The sequence below is a fragment of the Falco punctatus genome (genome assembly GCF_963210335.1).
Source record: "Falco punctatus genome assembly, chromosome: 2".
NCBI lineage: Eukaryota > Metazoa > Chordata > Aves > Falconiformes > Falconidae > Falco > Falco punctatus.
This window is the reverse complement of record NC_137581.1, coordinates 110,653,401-110,670,257: the sequence shown is the minus strand read 5'-3', so window position 1 is coordinate 110,670,257 and position 16,857 is coordinate 110,653,401. Positions and strand designations below refer to the sequence as shown.

At 37.3% G+C, this 16,857-nt stretch overlaps 1 protein-coding gene across 4 annotated transcripts in view; it reads left to right on the top strand.

Moving 5' to 3' along the window:
- GBE1 (1,4-alpha-glucan branching enzyme 1) overlaps nt 1-16,857 on the top strand; it is a 168,737-nt gene that overhangs the window by 102,887 nt on the left and 48,993 nt on the right. For all 4 annotated transcript variants that reach the window (XM_080374521.1, XM_080374522.1, XM_080374523.1 and 1 more), the window contains exons 10-12: nt 2,052-2,150; nt 4,984-5,094; nt 8,068-8,239. In XM_080374521.1, the coding sequence (XP_080230647.1) occupies nt 2,052-2,150; nt 4,984-5,094; nt 8,068-8,239 (382 nt within the window). The remainder of the gene's footprint in view (nt 1-2,051; nt 2,151-4,983; nt 5,095-8,067; nt 8,240-16,857) is intronic.

Here is a 16,857-nt window from a genome sequence, read left to right as displayed (position 1 = left end):
AATCATTTTTTTGTGTGTTCAGGTAAAAGCTTTAGATAGAGATAAATAGTACTACATTTGGAATTTTACTTCCTAAAAATCTGACTTTGAGAATTGTGCCATCTTATCAACTTACATAAATACCTTAAGGGTGAGCGTTAAGAGGATGCTCCAGGCTCTTTTCAGCGCTGCCCAGTGAAGGTACACCACGGGGCAATGGGCAAAAACTGCAACACAAGAAGTTCCATCTGACTATGAGGAAAAAATTCTTTATCCTGAGGGTGACAGACCCTGGCACAGGCTGCCCAGAGAGGCTGTGGAATCTCCTTCTCTGGAGACATGTAAAACTCTCCTGGATGGATCCTGTGCAACCTGCTCCAGGTGACCCTGCTTTAGCGGGGGTTGGGCTAGATGATCTCCAGAGGTCCCTTCTAGCCCCAACCATGCTGTGATTCTCTGAATGAAGTAGATGGGAGCTACTTAAATCTCACAGTCAGACCTTGTCCAGGTAGTCTTCATAGCATCGGAGAGAAAGGCTTTTGTTTCAGATCATCTTGTTCTGCGTAATTCAGAGAGCATTAGTCTGTTTTTATACTTCTGGACAGATTTAGGCGAGCTATTGAACTTCCTTTTATAATACCTAAAGGTGTGGAAGGAATTTCTGCTTCATTGTTTGGTATTTACAGCATGTGGACCGTGGATGCAGTTGTCTGTGCGATGTAATGACTGCTGAATGAAGGAGGATAATCGCCTCCTTTGATCTTCTGGCTTTGCTCTTCACCCAGCTGGCCAGGAGATGCTGCTGGCCATCCCTGCTGCCAGGGCAGGCTGCTGGCTTCTGCTCAGCTTGCTGCCAGCCCAGATCCCCACCATCTTCCCAGCAGAGCTGCTTCCCAGCCTGGCTGGATGCAAGGGTTCATCCATCCCAGGGGCAGGAGTTAGCAGTTGCCCTTGCTGAACTTCCTGAGCTTGCTGTGGAGACTCCTCCAGTCAGGGTGTCTCTGGGTGGCAGCCCTGCCTTCTGCCTCCAGGATTCCAGCCATGAGCTTCATGATGATGTGATCCCTCTCCTCGCTTGTGTCAGTATTGGAGGGCGGGTGTGGGGACTGGACTTGCGTATGTGTGTATGCCCGTCTGTGTGTAACTTAAAGTGCAAATAGCTTTTTCATTGTCTAATGCAGCAATTGGATTTAAAACTGGATTGAATCCAGAATACCAGAGCATCCTAATTAAGCCCTGGTTCTAGTCAGAATTTAATTTCATAAGTTCTGTTGTGTAGATGGAAGAGATATATATTAATCCATAAACATTGTCGTAGAATGCCTTCTCACTGACATAAGTTAATAAAATTGAGTACTGATAGACATTCTGCAATTATTGGAGATTTTCATTCTCTGTACAGATTATCTTTAGAAAAAGAATGCTATGGAGATAAATTGCCTTATAAAATGGTTAAATAAATATTTTAATAACTTTGAATACGAATTTAAGGATGTTCAGCCTCCATCAATATGAAACTGGAAAATTACGCTGTAAGAGCACGTCACTTTCCAGGGCTACCTGGATCAATAGTTTTGGGTTTGTGCATTTAGGAAAAGAGTAGATATTGTATTTTTCTTCCTTACACTGATTTATATTCAACCTTTTCTTCTTATGTCATTTTTAATACAAAATATCAATTAAAAAATGAAGGTTTAATTTGTCTTTCATAGACTACTTTCTATTGATTACTTGGCTCTTGAGAGCTGATTGTTTCAAATTCTGCATCTACTGAGGTCTCTTCCTGCTCAAATATCTACTCTGTTAAAATATTTTGTACTAGAGTGTTTGATGAGAAAAGTCCTAATGATTTTCCATCTTAACTTTTGCATTCAAACAGCAAATCTGGGTGTAATAATCACTCACTGTTTTGTTTTGGTTTTTTTCTCCTCCTTTACACTGGTCAGTCTGTACAAACACTCTGTAAACTATAAACAGCTTCACAGAAGTATTACTGTATGGTAGACAATCTGAAGTAATAATTGCAATGCTGTGCAAATGATATTGTGGTTTTTATTATTATTTTATTTAAGGATGTTTCTGGAATGCCAGCTCTTTGTCGTCCTGTTGCAGAGGGAGGAGGGGGTTTTGATTATCGACTAGCCATGGCTATTCCAGATAAATGGATACAGGTGAGAACTTTTTTAAAAATATGTTCTACTCTTCAAGGTGGGATGTTTCTGTGCGTACACAAAAATACTTCTCAATCCTACTGGCAATTTTACTCTCTCTTCTGTTAATGTCCTATTAAAATAAATTCTGACAGGCTCAAGCACAGGAATTAGTGGCTGAAATGAGAGCTGTCCGATATCCTGTAGGTTTCAGAAGTTCAGGGGCTGTTCTTTTCATTCTGTCTGACACTTGTTTTCTTTGTACAATGCACATAGACTTGTTTTACTTGTGATAACCTGTGTCTTGCAACAACTACAGAATATTTAGTTTATATTGCATGTGAACAGGTAGATAAGTTAACTGTATGCATACACATATTAAAAAACAAACAAACCAAAACCAGCCACCCCAGCAACATGCAAGGAACCCTCCTGAAATTTGGCATAGTAGTTGGCACTGAACTTAGGTAGAGCTGAAAGTTTAACCAAAGTAAACATAAGTGAATTATAGAAACAACAGCGAACAGTATAGTAAGGTTACAAAAGGAATAATGAAAATCTGTAAATGCTCTTCAAGAACAGTAATATACTAATAAACACTGACTACGATAAGGATTTAAATCACCTTTTCCTCAATACAGAGGATCACAAGAAAAGCAGTAAAACACTAAATGATCTCAATAGGCTTTTACTGATGTTTTAGAGAATGTTTTTCGGTTAGATAGAAGATTGCATCCAAATCCCTCAGGCTGTCATGATGATCTGAAACAATAAATGTTTCATATGAGCATTAATGCTTTAATAAATACACTGAGTAGCTTAAAATAAAAAGCAAATTAACTTATCTTTCAGCATCTTTCACTTTTGTAACTGGGTGGTGAAGAGCTGATTGAAAAACAGTTTTCAAACCTCTTTTCATTCAGAAGACAAACTTGCCAGGTTTTCCAACAGGGACAGCATCATTAAACTTCAGAGTGTGTAATTTAGATCCTGGAATGCAGTGAGGCTCGTATTTCTGTAGTAATAAGAAACACCTTCACCTTGTTGTGATCATTATTTTATTTTTTTCCTTTTTTCCCTTCTCCTTTATGCCTGCAACTTCCTTACCATGCTTTAGGACAGGCAGAGATGAGCAGTTCCCTAGGTAGACAAAATACAAGTGGCCAGGTTCATATTACAAAGAAAAAAAAAAACCCCACAGTGTAGAATTTTACGTGGGCAAAAGATTGATAATCTAATTTAGTAGTCTCTGATACGGTCTGTTTGTTTTAATTTGCAATACTTGGAGAGGAATCGTACCTACTCTGCAGTAAGTTCCATTCTTAACTGGAGAAAAACATCTTCCAGCCTAAGCAGGTACTTAATGTGAGACAGCAGGTGGATGCTTGGCATGCTGACAGGTGTAAATTCAGCTATGATACTCCAGGCTGTTTCCCAGCAGACTCCAGTTATTTAGGAATGTGTCGATTGTGCAGGAACATAGGGTCATGCAGGCAGGAGCTTCTAGCTAAGGAAGCTGCAAATAAGCAACCACGACAGAAGACCTTGAGTTAGAGAAGGAGATGATGCACGTAATTCATTTACCACATTTCTGGAGGCAAAAATAAAGCTGAAACAATTGGAAGGGAAAAGTTTAGAAACAGTCTATCAGCTGTTATTAAACTGTCCTAGACTGCTTGCTCCCCTTTCTCTCCAGCTTGTAAGTACGTACCTGTTAATAGCAAGTTTTCTAGGCAGCTTCCTAAAATCAGTTTTAAACTTGAAGGAACTCCAGGGTTCCATGAAGTAATTCCAAAGAATTTGTAGAAGTAAGAAAGATAAGCTGTTCGCCATGACAGTGGCTCTACTAGTTCAGATTAAAGACAGATGTAGTACGTAATATGATGATGCACAGGGACCTGAATGTATTCAGAGGCAGAATTTTTGGAGTCAAAAGAAAAAAAGAAAAGGAAAAGAAAAAAAGGCTGTTTAGGAATACATGGCCAGTTACAATCAGAATGTTGTTTTACAGCATTGTATTAACTGTCTAGGTGTTACTGCCTTTTTATCACTTCTATTTTATGTCCATATATTTCCATATATGTTTTTAAGTTGTAGTGATCAATGGAGGTCTCTAAAGAAAAATGAAGGGCCTAAGACTGAAATTGGACTAGATTGAGAAGAGCGAGGAAGTAGTATCATGTCGGGCAGAAAGTTACTATTGATGTGGTTTAAATTGCTAGAAATCAGGAGCTAGCATGGCAAAAAATGTAAAGCTTGTTTTGTATTACAAAGCTTTGGGTTTGGAACTGACTGGGAATGCACAGATCAGGGGAAAGTGCAAGTCCCTGTGCTAAGTACCTTCTGATGTTATTGTGCGCTTCCTGGCAATAGCATAGTGCTGTCTTGTAGTGATACATTCTCCACCAGTCAGCCCCGTGGTTAAGCTGTAATTAGAAGCTGCCGTGTGCCAGGGTTGCTTGAACTTCTTTCAGTATTGCGTGTAGGGTAGATACATGCCCACATGTTTCTTCCTAGTTTTTGGTGCAGTGCTTTTTTGCAGCTCCTGTCAGTCACATTGCCTGTGTATCAGGGGATTCGCATGGTGGATGGCAAGTCCCGTTGTCCTTGCTTATAATTGGAAGTACAGGAGAGACAAAGTGTCCTATTTATTATGTTTAGGTAGCGGAACTGAAAAGAAGAAATCTCTTTGGATTATCAGAGAAAGCTCACAACTTCAAAACTTGGGAATAGGAGAAGTAACAGTTCACAATCCATGGGAACTTTCTGCACCAAGATAATGAAGAAAAGTAGTAATGTGCTTCTAGTTGAAACAGCAATAACTTTTCGGTGGTCTTTCCCTTAATTTCTGCAGATTATTAAGGAGCTGAAAGATGAAGACTGGAATATGGGCAATATTGTTCATACATTAACAAACCGACGGTATGAAGAAAAATACATTGCATATGCAGAGAGTCATGACCAGGTATTTTATCTGTTTGTTTATATATAAGCAAGTAAAAGATGAGGTTTTAGAGACAAAATGAGGCAAGGGTTGAGAAGAATAGGCAACAGAGACAGGTAGATCTGAACTGCTGTTTGTTTTGGTTTGTTTTTTTAATTATTGGGGTTTCTTCTGATCCTTCTTCTTAATAAAGGATTCTTGCTTGGAGTAGGTGGGTGTTGTTTTTCAGTTTTGTGGTTCTTAAGAAATGAGAAATTATCCCTGTTATGCCTGTCTGTCATAAGACATTTGAAGGCATCTAATCCATACTTTGGAAAATCTGGTTTCCATAAAGTAAACTGGAGCACCATTTATGATAATCATAAAGAGTATCACAATTTAGCATATTTGTTCACTGAATCAGTGTTTGAGATTTGTATTCCTTTCAAGAAAATGTTTTCCTCTCCAGAGGGATTGCAGACATCCTTTTTTGAGATCTAAATGAAATATTCTTTAACAGTTTCGTTCAAAACACAGCAATTGTAATGGTTCTGTATATGGAAAAATGAAAAAGAAATGAATAGTTTTGATAACACTCACCTCCCACAGTCTTTGTAATGGTTGTTTCTGAAGAATCAGAAGTCACGTTGGTTGAGAATTTTTAAATTAGGAACTTAAAGAAACCCACCACAAAACATTTTCTAATAAAAGGTTTAAGTAATGTACCTTCAACATTTTCTTCTACATAAGAAGCTGACATTCTACTTCCTATACTTTCTATAATAAAAGTCAACAGAAATGTCTAAAACAAGGCATGTATTTTATTTTAAAAAGAGAATTCTGACTTTATCAGCTTAATTTTGTGTAGCTATTTACACGCTTACCTCGGAGACTGTTACACAGTGTTCACTTAAGGCATGACAGTAGAGTCCCAGTCCTGGTGAAGACCTTCAGGCATTACTTGGAAATGTATATTATTCTGTGCTTATTTGCTTTTATAAAGACTAATTCTTCATCCTAAGGCATGACATATAACATTACCGTTGCTCTCGTTTATTTCATGCTGGATTTTATCAATTCAGTTGTTTTCCGTAACACCATGTATTTTTGTTTTAGAATCTCATACTTGGAAAGAAGATCTATTTATTTTGATTAAAAAAAACCCCAAAACCCACAAACAAAAAAAACAATTATTGCTGACATACATGAGAATGATATGTGAAAAGTTAGGACAGAGAAACAAAATGGGAGTGTAGATAAAATTCGGTCTGAAGATAATTTAAGTGATGCACGTGAAGGACTGAAACAATTCTAGCTTCTTACATGTTACAATGGGGCTACGAGCTGACTGTTACCAGTCATACAGGGCCTTGTGGTTATATCAAGTGTGTGAAAATAGCAACTCCATGCTTATAGCTGTAAAAAAAAAAAAAAAAAAAAAAAAAAAAAAAAAGGCAGATATAGTACTGAAATTATTATGAGTGGAATGAAGAGAAAAATTATTATGCCACTGTAGTCTTTCATGGTTTGTAGCATCTTGAATGTTGGAGGCAGATTTGGTCCTGTATCTCAAAGGATATACAGCATAACTGGGAAAAATGCTGTGAGTGAGTTAGTAAGATTAATACTGGGTGTGGATTCCTTTTCATAAGAAGAAAACTAAATAGACTAAGACTCTTCAGGGTAGAAGAGATGATTGAAGGGGGAAGGATAACAGTTCATAAAATCATGGCTGGCATAGAAAACATGAACATCTTCTAATTGGAAGATTAGGGGGATATTAAATGACACTAACAAAAGGTACATTCTGAGTCCAGAGAACAGTTCTTCTTCGCAGCTGTTCACTGCAGTCTTCAGTCTTGCTATGGTTGCGTAGGAATTTTGCCTTTAAATATTATTTTTTACTTGAGGGAATAATCTACGTATGGTGTTACATTGTTAGATGGAAAATTAAAGGATGATAGTGCTTTTTAGCTAGACTGGTTTACAACTCAGCTGTCTCTCTGGAATGTAGTGAGTTTTCATGCTAGAGTATAAAATGAGAATTAGGCTAATTGAACAAAAATTAGCTATTTTACATATAAATGCTCCAAAATGTTTTCAGCTACCTGCGTGCTAATATATTGGAGTAATTCTTGTTACATAGCATTTGTGTGGCCTTTCTCAAATAACAGTAAGCACTACCTAGTTAGGAATTCAGTTGCTGTTTTTAGTCAGAATTACTAGTTTGTGTTTTCTCTTGTGTGAAATCACAGAAAACCAATCACATTTTTGATTACATATAAATGACCATTTCATATTCAATCTGTGTCTCTAAATCAGGAGTGTTGTTAATAGCCCGTTATTTGTACATCCCAGGAACTTTACCTAGGATTTTTGCTTTCTTATTTTCTGTAAAAATTCCAAAGTGGTAGGTCACTTGTGGCATATTGAGTTGACACTAACATTTCACATTTGATATCTGTAGACAAGAAGGTTCTCAGAAGTGGTTGTGCAGTTTGAACCCATCAGGTGAAATGTAGGAGCACAACAGGGGTTAGACAGCTATTGGTTTGTGGATCATATACCCGCACTCCCATCGGCGTGGGGAGAGCTCCAGTAACCATGTGGAGGGTTGCAAGGGGAAAACAGATGGTCCCGTGTGGCATCCAGTCGAGGCTCAGCTCGGGGATGTCCCTGCCTCAATGTACATGCTGTCTCTTTTTGGCAGCAGATTATAGATATCATGCCCACGTGATTACCCATCACACAATACAAAGTCGCAGTAACTGGAAGCGAGGGTCACTGTGACCTGGTGATCAGTGGCGGTGGCAGGATGTTTTCTTTATGAACAGGGACTAGATTGTGCACATTGAGCCATATCCTTAACTCTTCAACAATCTCTCGAGTCCTCCCCTTATGACAGAGTGCCTGCTTTAAAAAAAAAAAAAAAAAAAAAAAAAAAAAAAAAAAAAAGTTAAACACATCTAGTACACCCAAGAGTTCTCCTTATGTGTTTTTTTGTAACTGTTACAGGCGCTTGTTGGTGATAAGACCTTGGCGTTTCGACTGATGGATGCAGAAATGTATACAAACATGAGTGTGCTCTCACCTCTTACTGCAGTTATTGATCGTGGAATACAGCTTCATAAAATGATTCGTCTCATTACTCATGCACTTGGAGGAGAGAGCTATCTGAACTTCATGGGTAAGTAATCTTAGGAATAAGTCTTTTATTTTCTCATCTACGGAATGCTTGGCAGGGAAATAAAATGATCCGACATCATCTTACATCCACTGTATTTATCACAATTCTGAAGTTTGGAGCGTAAATGCTTTTATAAGGATTTAGTACAAAAGGTAATATGCATTGTTTTTCTGTCTGTAAGATATATTGTCAGACAAGAAAATAAAATCAATGTGGTTCCTAAAAATGTGTTAAGCTCTAGTTCAGGTTACTCTGATTTACAACTCAGACTAGTATTTTAATTATTGTTCTGTGAGTTTTTTATGTGGTGAGCCTTGCCTTACGCAGCTGGGTTGTCTTTCGTGTCTATTCTACTCTCCTAAATGTTTTAGGGTAACAGTGAATTTACTGAAGATAGCTCTTGCTTATTTCAGTTAGTAGTTGCCAGGGAAGGAGTCTGGAATCAGTTGAATTGTATTGCCTTGTTTCTTACTGAATAACAGAGGCTTAATATAGTAGGCAAGGACAAATCATAAAGATTGAAGGCACATCCCGCTATGGAAGCATGGAAATAGTAAGAGTTAGCAATACTTTTTTGTTGTTTGTAAGTGGTAAAATACAGCTGTCGCATTGCTTCCTAAGTACTAGTGCTACAAGAAAGTGCAATAGTTAAGCACATTTAATCCGCAAGTTACAGTTCCAAGTAGTCATCTTAAAAAGTTGAATCATGTTCTTGGTTTTATACAAAATGCTGAAGCTATTTATGCTTGATGCTTTTTACCATATTCATGTTCCTTAATTTCTTTTTAAATTAATCCTTATTTTATAGTAAAAACCATAAATCTGTAATGTGGTGTGACAAGTTCTGTATAGCAGTTGTGAAAGTCTCATGGGGAAAAAAAGGCTGAACATGTGCTGTAAGTGACCAGCTCAGTTTTCTGACAATGAAACACTTGAAAATTATATAAGTTCTGGCTTAATGCTGCTTTCAGCTTCTATTATTGAATAATTTGTATTATCAAGGTGAAGGATTGTTGGATGTATATTGCCTTTCTTCCATCATAGTATATTTAAAAATATGTTTTTCTAATTAAACAACTGGCGAACATTGAAATGGACCATTGCCTTATTATTTAAGCATGTCTGTACTGATACATTTTCTTCCTTGATATTAGAAGAACACTCAAAAAATACCATGTTTTTGGGTTTTCTTATTGAGAATTAAAGCAACTTCAGTACAGAACAAATCAATTCAGTATATGATATACTAGTAAAACTATTGTTTCCAAAAAAACGCAGATTTTTTTTCCTGACAGTGAAGAAAAGTCAGTAAAATAAATGTGAAATGTGTAGTCAGGCACCAAAATGTGCAAGGTATGATGTAATCAAACTAGTGATACTACAATAGTTAAGGAAGTAAGTGTGTAAAAAATATGCCCAAATTGACTTGGTAAGGTTAGAAAAATAACAGTAATCCAATGTGACATGTTGATTCCAGTGTGTTAGTGCAGGTTGATTGAGCAATTAATATTGTGTATCCTTGGGTACTGCATATGTTTCAGTAACTACGTTATAGTTTGCTATATGTAAAAGGTGAAGAGATTGTAATAAATGCTGGAGGAGAAAACATACGCACTCAGAATGCTTGCAGTCCGATGTACTCAAAATGCATGTTGCAGCTTGCTGTCTATTTAAGTGAACACAGAGACAAACGAGTTCTTCAGCTGTCAGTTTTCAGTGAATGCTGAGGGGGAGGAAGGGAAGCCTCCTGTAGGGTGTGGGGAGGACTGGAAATCTGCTTTCACAACACCTGGAGAAGGTATTCTAGGTGCCTCTGTGCTTCCCGTGGTCCTTCCGTAAATATCTTGTATCTTCTTTTTCTGCAGATTAGAGACACCAAAGCAACACGCTGCTTTCTCAATGCTTTGCTCACCTTAAGAAAAAAATTGTTTCTAAAAAATGTATTGGGAGTGGAAATCTGTCTTCCTGAATGTATGTTGAAATTTCTTTTGAAGATCTGGAGTAATATGTAATTACACCTGTGTTGGAGTATCATTTGTACTCCATACATGCAAGCAGATTCCTGTTGAGAGAAGTTGTGCCCCACTGAACACCAAACACTGGTACTGGCTTTCTCCCATTTTCTCGCTTTTCACAGGGGACGATTCTTTGTCCATCTTACAGGTGTCTCTAAAAAAACACTGCAAAGATCCTGGAAGTTGTTATTCTTGGGTTTTGTGTTTCTGGATGTTTAATTTTCACTGAAGGCTTTTATTTTCCTTCCCAATTGCTTATATCCTGGTATAGACAATCAATGATGTATACAAACAGAAATGTGAATAGGAAAGTTTTGTCATTTCAGTGAATTCATTCCTTTGTAACACAAACCGTTGGGAGCATTCTTTCCTCTGGTCTGTATTTCAGTTTTCTGTGCAGCTTTGCAAATAATCTCTTGGGCTCCATGTGCCCATCTGTCATGGAAGACTTAACCCAGAAAGGGGAGAACTCTGTATGCTTGGCCAAAAACGAGCATGACAATGATAAACATCCTGCTGTAGTGAATGAACACTCTGGAAGGCCAGTTTATTTAATAGCAATAGTAAAAAAAAAGGTAGCAATTGTTTTGAAACTTGTGCTATGTCTAAATCCTCTGCTTTCAAAGCAGGTAGGGAGCAACAATTCTGATGTAGCTGTAGTTTGTTCAACCTGGCTTCTGTTTTAGATGGAGATTTTAATACTGAGTCTGGCCAGTGCTGGTCAGAAGATGTTATATGACTTTAGGAAATCACAAAAATTACAAGTTCCTCTGCACAGTACTTTAGTAGGAGCACAGGGGTGATGCTTCTTTCCTCCTCTACAGCTAAGCTTCTGTGAAGGTGTTGATAATACACACAGATAATACACACTTGATTTTCTGAACTTATATGACACTTAAAGAGAAAGCCCCAAGCATTCACAGTATGTGCCTGTATTAGATACTGGAAGTAATTTTTTTTTTTTTAATAGTAGGAAAACGCCTTGTAGTTGTACTTATTTTTGTTTGCAATTGTGGTGATATTGAAATACAATATGTATCTGATATTACCTTAAAATCAGAAAATTACATGAAAAAATATTTGTAGACATAGATATTTTCCCTGTTTAATATGAGAATTTGAAGGCAAATTCAAAATAAGCTCCCTCTATCTGACTAAAAATCTTTATTGTCAATTTAACCCCCTACAAAGTAACAAAAAGGCTTAAGGTTTGAGTCTACTTCCTCAATTTCTAAACAAGGACTAACAGAAGCTGTTACAAGACTTCCAGAATACTACAGGAATCTTTTGATCTCACGTTGAAAATGAACTGACCACTATTGTTACCTACTAGACGATGTTTAACTTCAATGTAACTACTCTCACATATTTCTTGAAAATAATAGTTGAACTTAGCACTACAAAACTGTTCTGTGTTTACATCCCTTCATTTTTCTTTGGCTTCATTTTCCATCCTGTCCTTGAAGAAAATCTGTAGACAGCTGTAATTGTTCCTTTCCTTCAAATGTTCTTTTTCTGTTCTCATGCTTGTTGCCTGTGCCCCGCACTTAGGGAAGCCATGCAGGACCTGTGAAAGGTGTTCTTCAGTGAGCTTGTTTCAGTGTTCTCTCCGTACCTTGCAGGATACATCTGTTCGTCTATCTAGATTTAGACAAGTAAGGGTAGCTGCTTTCTTGCCTGAAATAGACATAAGATCCAGTCCAGGGGGCCTTAAATAGCATTTTAGGTCCTTGGGATTGATCCTTCAAAGCAAAAACGTTTAGTGGTTTAGTAGAGTCTTGCTTTTCAGCTTGCTAACATTAGTTTTCTTGCTTTCTTCTTCATTTAAAATTGGCTTAAACTCCAATCTATTTATTGAAATGGAGATTAGTTCCTACATGAACCTCTAGCACTATTTTTCATGGCTTTTCTACAGTAAAACATGTCTTAATTAGGACTTCAGAGACCAAGTTTCATTCCCTGCAAAACAACTTGTTTTATATGTATAGTTAAGCTAGAAAGTGATTTGCAGTAACTAGCACATTTTTTTGCAATCACGACCATTGGCTGATGGTGTTACCATTTGTATTGACATTTACTTCTGTTTCACCAATACTGAATTTATCTTGTAAAGCTTCCTTTTCGTACTCGTTAGTTCACTTACACAGTAGTTTATCTACTTTCTCTATGTTTAGGGGTTTTTTTTGGCTGAACTAAACCAGTTTCTTGTCTAATGGTTAGGTATGATGAGACTTATTCTCTCTTTGGCCTTAAAAATAAGGCCAAATGCCATGCATCATCTATTCCTTTGAGTATTTTGGAGAGAGAAAGATATTTTTTTCATTCCATTATTTATTGTTAAACTAAGGGATTTTGTAACAAGGCTTTTGAAAATATGTTGACAAACAAAAGGAGTGGTTTTGATATGAGTAGCACTAATATCAGGGTGGGAAATGTACATACAATTTACTTTTTAAATATTAGAAATGTGAAATAAAGATTATACAATATAATTTACAATATGAATGGGAATGTTACTTAAAACATTATCTGAAATACTACTTTTATTGCTACCTATTCTAGATAAAAAAGAAATTGAATCAAACCCAAGAATATTTAGCTTAAACCTAAGGGGCTTTTGTTTTCTTACACATGTTGCAAGGCAATCACTTTGAAATTTTACAGTTTTTTTTCCTCTCCCCTGTACGCTTTCTTGTGCGTATTACTGCTGTGCACTGGTTACAGCATGACATTTTAGACCATTACCTCAAAGGCCCTGCAACAGCAAATGCTCTTTAAACTCTCTCTCTTCAGTCAACTCCTTTTGATAAACCAGCTTGAAGTACGCACTTGGTAAGGGCTGTGGATTAGGATCTGTAATTTGAAGTCATCCTTCTTAATATGCTTACCTAGTATACCTGACAAATGTGCTTTCTGTGCCGCCAGTTCTACCATGTGCTTTAAATTCACGGCAGTCTGACAGAAACAATTACTTTCATTTTAAGGTAGAAAACAAGAAGGGTGTAGTCTGAAATCTTGCACATAGTTTGTCATAGATTTCCTGTCCTGTGGTGACAGACCACCTACAACTTTGTTGCATAGTACCCTGTATGCCCTCCGTCACAGCTTGGGACAGGCAGTGGCAGAGGGAACAATCCATATATATACATTAGGCTTCAGTAACTGGTTTGAGAGTCTGTTCCAGAACATCTAGAGCTGCAAACTGTTAATATCTATTGTTCGTTTAAACAGAGTTGATTGCAACACAGTTCATTTCTACACTTGCTCAAAACCCATTAGAGGGACTGGGAAAGACTGTCTTGTAATTTAGAAAACTAAACACACAATCCTGTCTAATCCTACCTTCTCTTCACAAATTTAAATATGTTCAACTAGAAATGTGTTCTGGGAATTGATTCTGCTTCCTCTTTGAGAGGGTAAAGAAGAAAGATCCACACACATGTATGTAATTTAAATACAAAAATAAAATAGGCACTAGCACCAGTCTACATATGTGATGGTGGATCAGTGTCTACACTATGGCTTCTCAGGTCAGGAACCTTGAAACAGAAGCCTTTGTGGCCAACGGGATCCTCAGAACTGCACAAAAATCAAAGTTCCTCCAGATGTGTTCATGGATTGAAGTCCAGGCAGGATTTTCCAGGGCAGGAGAAAGAATTGTCTAAATTGCAGTAGCTGTTGTCTGTGGGTGCTCCTTTCTTCTTTCAGAGTTTCAGATGATGTTTCCTTAGTTTGTTCCCAAGTGTTAAGTCTGCGGGTATCAGATATTACAGTATTGCAGGTGAAGTTGATTTGTATGTAATATATAAAGCCATTCTGACATTTTGTTTCAGTTACTAGGTGTTTTGTTTTAAAGAATGGGTAGTTTTCTAGTGATTTTTCTGTTACTGGTATAAAGAGACTGGATTTTTAATCCTCAGTTAAATTATTTTGGGAACTACAGATATTTTTATTATGCTAAGTACCATCATTTTACTATGATGATGTTACTGAGACTTCTGCTAATGTCTTAGGCTTTGTTCATGACTCTGTTGCCTTGCATCTTGTAGCATCTTTTGTCACCATGTGTAAGTGCATCCAACCTAGTCTACTGATACAATAGTTTGTGTGGTCTGAGGACTTGCTAAGGAATAATAAATGAAGTTGTAATATAAATATATTGAAGTTATGTTAGAAACGAGTTCCATTTCTGTCTGTATGACAGCCTTCATTTTTGATTTATTGTTGTTTTGAAGAACAATCACACTAACAGGCCTCTATATATTATAACTTCATACTTTCAGCACAGGTTTTTGGAGGAGTTTCTATTTTCAAGCATTCAAAATTATAATTTATTGTAGAAATTATGACAGTCATATTCCTATGAAAAACTTTTTCCACATCTGGATTTTTAACTCTGTAGGGCATGGCTTTTATTTTATTCTTTCATAATTGTGTTTTTATCCATAGCTACTAAATGCAAAAACACTTTTCAGTAAACTATAATTAAACTGTATACAGATGGCATTAGTTTTAATTAGCTGTCTTATGGAAAAAACAACCCCAGCAAATCTCAATAGTCAAAGAAAAATATGAAGACTACAATATTATGGATTAATTATATTTTGTTTCCAGTTTCTTCACCTTGAATTCAAATAAACTTAAAATCAAAAGGTTTACCTCACTTTCAGACTCCTTTGCTTTTTCAATTCAGAATGTAAGCAACGTAAAAAGCATCTTAAAAATGTATCTCAAATTTACTGGGACTTGTGCCTATAAATGCACATATTTGTACATAATAAACTGTTTTGGTTATTCTTCAGGTGTCCAAAATTAAGAATTTGGTAGAGGAGAGAACATTGACTGTTAGTATGAATGTGTGATCATTTTCTATAAATTTGATACTATATTGGAAATTGATCTTGTGTGTGTATATATACACATACATATATATGTATGCATCTGAAAATGCATGACCAGCAGGACCAGTGCAGTGACCGTCCCCCTGTGCTGGGCACTGGTGAGGCCGCACCTGGGATCCTGTGTTCAGCTTTGGGCCCCTCACTGCAGGAGGCACGTTGAGGTGCTGGAGCGTGTCCAGAGACGGGCAACGGAGCTGGGGAGGGGTCTGGAGCACAAGGCTGATGAGGAGCGGCTGAGGGAGCTGGGGGTGCTCAGCCTGGAGAGGAGCAGGCTCAGGGGGGATCTTATCGCTCTCTGCAGCTGCCTGACAGGGGCTGTAGGCAGGGCGGGTCGGTCTCTTCTCCCAGGTAACAAGGGACATGACAAGAGGAAGTGGCTTCAGGTTGCAGCAGGGGAGGTTTAGATTGGACATAAGGGAAAATGTCTTCACTAGAAGGGTGGTGAAACATTGGAAGCATTGATTGGTGGAATCACCATCCCTGGAGGTGTTAAAAAAAATGTGTGGGTGCTGTACTTAGAGGGACATGGTTTACTGATGGAGTTGGCAATCCTGTGTTAACAGGTGGACTTGATGATCTCAAAGGTCTTTTCTAACCTAAATTCTGTGATTCTATATGAAAAGGTTTCTATAAAGATTCATTAAGTGTGTAAGCAATTAAGTGTAGTCACACTTTCTATGCTGTGGAGAACTTGGATTCAGACAAAATGCTTTGAATGTTTTCTCTTTATATAGTCATGAAGTGCTTTAAAATATTACCTATAGTAATTATTCTAAAAATTTTACAAAGCTAGGTTTATCCTATGGACTCTGTTAACCATTAGTGCTTTAGAAGAGCCTTGACATTGTCAGGTACGTAAAAATGTCTTTGTGATTGTTTTGTTATAATGCCTTTTCAGAGAAAAAACAGATCTATCTGGTTCCCTTTTCTGAGTAGAAAGCACTTTTGGGGATGTGTATGTGTTTTTCTTATGGTCACATGAAGATATGGTCCATCGCTGCATGTATTCAGAACAATAGATTAGCTATACTTATTATAGCTAACCTATAGCCTTATGCTTCCAAGACTTCTTGGTTGAAAGATGGTGCAAGACTATAAGGAAGTAAACAATATTTTTTGGTTTTCCCGTAAATATTAAGTTGATCTGTAGGAAAGACTGGATTTTCAGTATCCAGGTAGCCACTCTAGATTACCAAAAACCATTAGCTTGCCTTTTTGAGGAAAAACTAGTCTTGTTTGGGGTTTTTTCCCTCTGTTGTGCTGCTTCAATAAATTCATGTAATGACATGTAGTTTTCACACAGATCTTAGCTTCTGCCTTGTCACAAAGCAAAAGAGTAATTTCTAGTTTATCAACATCACTAATGACATGCTTAGCACAGGAGGCCACTCATCTCCTGAATGCTAGATGTCTACAGAAATGGTCAGCCTGATAAAAACTAAATCTGTGCAAGGCCTTTGTGTATAAGAGCAGGGGAAAGGGGTCAGCATGCCCCTTTGAAACAGTGGTAAACATGTTCGTATGAAAGCTTTTGTCTTTTCTTTCCCTGCTGCTCACTGTACTTCATACAATTTCAATGCTGATAATTTATTAATACTCCTTTTGTTTTGAGTTACTTATTTCTGAAACCCCCAATGCTGAAATGAAGCTACAGCCGCCTCTTACCACACCCAGCTCTGTTTCATTTCTGCTTTTTTTTTCA